Source organism: Henckelia pumila, chromosome 4 (genome assembly GCF_033568475.1).
Source record: "Henckelia pumila isolate YLH828 chromosome 4, ASM3356847v2, whole genome shotgun sequence".
Taxonomy (NCBI): Eukaryota; Viridiplantae; Streptophyta; class Magnoliopsida; order Lamiales; family Gesneriaceae; genus Henckelia; species Henckelia pumila.
The window spans coordinates 123,785,068-123,790,620 of NC_133123.1; the positions used below are offsets into that span (position 1 = coordinate 123,785,068).

Genomic DNA, 5,553 nt, shown 5'->3' on the forward strand with positions numbered 1-5,553 from the left:
ATATTTGGACAGGTGAACATTAGATTAAATTCTTTAGCATAAAAGTATGGTCGACCAGAGAATTTAAAAAAGATTAATTATAAACTAATAGTCCTTATCCTAGCAATCATGCTATGTTATTGTGAAATGGGCACTAAAAAAATTAAGCTCGAGCAACCGCAAACGACCACGTATAAGTAGACCAAACGACAGTATGGGACAGTTAAAAAGGAAGTCAACTCTATTACATACATGTTTCTACGAACTTCTACTGGAGAAATGAATTATTTTGGCTTGCGTAAAACATATAGAAGTGGATTTAATTAAAAAAAAAAAAAAAAAAACAACAACAACATAGACAATGTAACATTATTGCTGTAATAAACTATTTGAAATGTTTGCTATGATATATATATTTATAATGCACGTTACACTTTGTAAATATGAATTGATGTGTGGTTTTTGAATGGAAATTAAGATTCGGTTTGAATGACTATTAGGTGCAAAAAGATTTGAAATATGTTGTATTTAAATTAAATTAAATCTTCTCGACCCCTAATACGTTCTATGACTAGAGTTGACCGAGGTCTTTCGTGAAAATGATTTCGTGGGAATCGAAACGTGCCCTTCTTCACATTGCTATATTGGAGACCTTTTTTCCCCAGAAAAAAATTGAAGTGGGATAATGCACTTTATTTGTTTGGTTAAGTTGATACGAACTTTTAGGAAAGCAAACATATTTGGTTTGTGGGGTGGAATGAGCTCAAACGAATTACACGTACACGGCTAAATGTGCAAAAAGCAAAAGATTAGAGGTTAGGTTTGGTATGAGGAAAGCACCACAACGAAAGTGGTGGGAGCTTTCCATGTCTTTAAACAAGTTCATTAATTCCAAACGGCAAGTAAGCATTCGATTTGAAGATTATCCTATTCGCGAGAAAAATATTTGCTAAATTTGGAAAATATTGTGCTTTTTAGATTTAACCGTGATTAGATTAAGACTAAATGTGATGACATAAATAACAAAAAAAAACAACATATAAATAACCCTCCTACCCAATCTCTGTCCCGAAAATAATTGGGAGACGTTTTTTCTCCGGATCCCGCACCCGATACATTTCAGGATCCTGAATGTTCGGGATCCCGTCGGGTAGGGAGAGTATATCCCAAAATTTTTAAAGTTTTGTTTAAAAAACCAAAAACAATAATTTTTTTATTTTTTGAAATAAAATGCTACTTAGAAAATTATTTTTTTAAGTAAAAAAAAAATTTCAACTGAACACATATAATATTAAAATATGATGAATAATATCTCAAGATTTTGTTAAAAGAAGAACGACATACTATCCATCATATAATTATTAATAGAATGTTAGAGATACAAATTATTATATAAATTTTGTTAAATATATGGGAAAATTACATATCTTATTCTATATATTTTTTAATTAAATAATTATAAATATAAATTAATTAAATTATTAATTATTTTTTAAAAAAATACGCGAGAGTAAAATATCATTTCGCGATTATACTATTCGATTATTCCAAAAATAAACAATTATGCAAATTAAATGCACAATTAATTATTATATAGGCTAAAATCCAATAAAATTTAGTTCAATCTATTAAAAAAATATTAATAAAATATAATATAATATTATTTCGGGACGGAACGAGAATCCCGTCGAAAAATAATTTTACTCCCGATCTCTATATGAATCGGGATGAGAAAAATATCGAAAATTTTGTTTGGGATAGGAATAAAATGTGATTCGAAAAAAGTCGGGATTGAAGGGAATTTTGCCAGACCTGTATAGTATATACAAGTAACGTGCAAGTTTGCAGAAAGATGTAGGCATGAAACAAGCGACACGCGCACGCAACAAGCTTCGGTTTGCCAACAACTGGCGGAGCCAAGTTGGGCACGGGTCTCAAAATTAAATTTATGGCAAATTTTTTGGACACATCATTTTAAAATACAAAGCGAGCCCATCCTCTTTTGCCAACAAATATGTCAACAAACAACTTGCGTCTGTCTCGTCTACATATAGAATGCTTCTCAAAGGTTCTGAATATATATGGTCCTTTTTTATTTTATTATTATATATAATTTAAATGTGGAAACATTTCATTGAATTTATGTATTGCATCATTTGAAATCGCTGATATTATGGTTAAAAAAAAAAATGAATATATGTTAGAATGATAGGACACAAATTTTAAAAAAGTACCAATAATGTTAATATTTGTTCAAATTGAGTTGAGTTTCTGATATAAACGTGGCATTCTTTACCTTGCTTTTAATTCTACGGTAAAACGAAGGCCTTTGCTCATGTTTATACATGTAAAACCATATAAAAGCAAGAATTTATACACTACTTGTGAGATATATGCGTCGTTTGATAATTGGAAAACATGCCCAATAAAGCTTTAGATGGAGACAAACTTTCAACACCCTTTCGAAACGAAAGAAATTTCTAGATGCTCGGAGGTTGTAAACTGGAGGAAACATACATCACAATTAATGAATCCAACATCGCCGTTGCCAAAAAAAAAAAAGGCAAAAAAAAAATAAAAATCGTTAGAATCGTGACAAAGAAGACGTTTTAGGGTCACTTGCCACACAAAATAACACAATTTTTTTTCCTATCGAATTTGAAATCCTTACTTAGATATGCCGTTTCAAACTGATCCAAACATGCCCTTAAATATATAAATTAAATCATAATATTCCACCCGTGTCAAGAAAACATTCAATTAATTTACAGTAACATCTATAACTTTTTTCCTCAAAAACAAAATTTAATCACAAGCTCTTCGATAATCTAATTCTCCGATTAATTTCCTTCTCTAACTCTTCAAGCCCTCCTACCTCTTCAAGCTCCTACACCCAGAAAAAGAAAAGGTAAATAAAAAATATATTGAAACACAGAAAATAAATTCGAGGCCAGCCAAGAAGACAAACCTTGGGTCCGAGGAACAACCCGTATGGGACCCCGTTGAACTTCTCCGAATGATGGAGCTGAAATCACGACCATTCAAAACCAAATAAGTTCAAACATGAATACAAACACACAACACGAACCGTAGCTGTTACGCCATTCTACAACACGAGGCATACTCTTCACATTGTCATATTTGCTTATAGAATACACGAATTTCACACAACATGCTTATGTAAAATAAATATGCACATATATTTTTCTATATTCAAAAAAGTGTATAGTTTATACACCTGATGGGCAGAGGCTACTCTCCTTAAATAAGGCACGTTGGCGATGGGCCCCACAGGAAATCTTTTGTGGACGAGACCATCGTGGACGAACATGTAAGCAATCCCGAACAAGGTTATCCCTAGACCCTGCACCCAATCAGCGCCGTCCATTACGTTGACTTTTTGAATAGTTTGACTTCAGATGTAATTTTTTCTATTATTAACTTTTTCCATGGAAAAAGCTGAGGGGATTCGTGCATACCCAACAGCCACTACTTTATTAAATAAAATCCCGGCCATTTAACCATTTTTTTAATAAATCGAGAGATTTGTTACAATGGAGTCTCGTATCCATATGATATAAGATCTCATTGTTTGCAAAATAGTATTTTCCATAATGAAGCTTATGACAAATATTATTGGAACATAATAACCAATTAAAGAAAATTAAAGAGTATACTTACAGCGCCAAAACAGAGGCCAGGAATGAGGCCTTTGTTGAAGAACCCATAGGCCATCAGGGCAATGGCCGGAACAGCATTAATTATGGCAAACACATCATTCAGCTCAAATGGCCCTTCTCTTGGTTTATGATGAGACTGAAAATTAACACAAAACGCAAAAACATCCATTTTAGTTTCATGAACGTGTTCGGGCTGGAGTGACGTAATCCACTTTTTCACGTTGCTTGATTAAAAAAGTAACCATAAAAAATGTGAATTTATAATATAAAAATGCATTATAACAAAGCCCTTTTGGCTATAATTTAGAAGGAAAACGGAAGATTTAAATTTTGTGCTCTTGTAATTTAATGATAATCTGACCTCGTGCATGTGCCACAATGAAGCATGCCACAAGGCTTCATGTGCCCATCTTGCCCAGAACTCCATTCCAACCTAAATTCAATTTCAACAAAATAAATTATTTATCACTTGAAAATATGTTATACATTACATTTTTAGGAAATTAAATTGAAATGGAACTTACAGCGGCCCCAACGGAGAGAGCAAATGTACCAAACATTTCTGTGTACGGTACCTCTCCACCCTGCAGGGAAAAAAACAAAAGGGGGAAAAATGAATGCCCACATTATAATTTTCATTTTTTGATTGAAATAATTTTGATGTATAATTTTTATTATTATTATTATTATTTTTTTTTCCAGATTTGAGATTTTGGGGTAAAATTTTTAGATGAATTGACGGAGTAGAATTTTACCTCCATTTGCCAAGCGAATCTGTAGTAAACAGCCATCACCGCCATTGAAGTGATCCCTAAACTGGACATAACCGCCGCGACAAGATAAGTGAACCTCTCCGATCTCTTCCTCGCCATTTTCTCCGCCACCCGGAGGGCGGAGATTTCCTTCTCACGCTCGTCTCCGCTCCTCTCGGTCGGATCATCCTCCAAGCTGACCACTAATCCCGCCGCCGCCAATTTCTCCTCCTCCACCACGAAGCAGACCGTCAAATCGGGCTGCTTGCTCCGCTTGAACCTCGAAATCTTGCGAAATTTATCGAGAGGGGAAAAGAGTAAAGTGGGTGAGTTGGTTGAGGTGGGGGGGAGTGGGGTGTGCTTGAAATGGACGACGGTTCTGCAGCTGGTGAAGAGGGACATTCCGGCGGCCATGGGCGGGGCGGGGGTTGCGGGAGGTGGCGGAGGATTTTTGAGGGGTTTTTAGAGAGTATATTTTTCGTGGATGCGGGTCGGGTCAAACGGATGTAGACCACTTATTGGGTTTGGACTTTGGAGTAATGGCTTTCGGGTCCTGGTTTTATACTTTTATATGGGAGAATGGAGGCTTCTGCATGTGCGGAAAGGACTCGGCATTTTCTGTTGTACATTTGACACTTGTCTTTCTCTAATTTACAAAAATACCACTTCTCAGTTCTCACCACTATATGACGCTGCTGCGAATTATGAATTTATTTTAAAAACGTGTTTTATAACTCTAACAAAATTTTAAATATGTGTTTGGACAAGATTTTTGTCAAATGTTTTTTGAAAAGTATTTTTTTAAAAGTGTTTGTAAATATAGTTTTAAAAAAATAAATGATAGTAATTTTTAGATATTTTTAGAATGTAAGATAATAATAAAAATCGAAACACATTTGTTTTGAAATGTTCAAATATTTTTATACTGTAGTTGTCCAAATACATATTTAATCTTAAAACAACTTTTAAAACATATAATAAAAAAATTTTAAAAAACTTTTACAAAATATTTTATAAGTACTTGTCGAAATGGACTTCATTTTATTAATTGGAATCTAAGGGAGTATAACCTTTTATCTTGCATCTACATATAATCATCAATTATAAGTTAATTTGGTCAAATTTTTAATTATATTGAATCT

General features: G+C 33.5%; 1 protein-coding gene across 1 annotated transcript; it reads right to left on the reverse strand.

The window, feature by feature from the left end:
* Nucleotides 1-2,691: 2,691 nt before the first annotated feature.
* LOC140864013 (beta-carotene 3-hydroxylase, chloroplastic-like) lies at nt 2,692-4,949 on the reverse strand. The gene is made up of 7 exons (XM_073267882.1): nt 4,415-4,949; nt 4,184-4,243; nt 4,021-4,092; nt 3,661-3,795; nt 3,218-3,343; nt 2,948-3,004; nt 2,692-2,866 (listed from the first exon to the last, which is right to left on the reverse strand). Exons 1-7 carry the CDS (start codon nt 4,823-4,825, stop codon nt 2,789-2,791), a joined length of 939 nt encoding a protein of 312 aa, XP_073123983.1. The 5' UTR covers nt 4,826-4,949; the 3' UTR covers nt 2,692-2,788.
* Nucleotides 4,950-5,553: the final 604 nt, after the last annotated feature.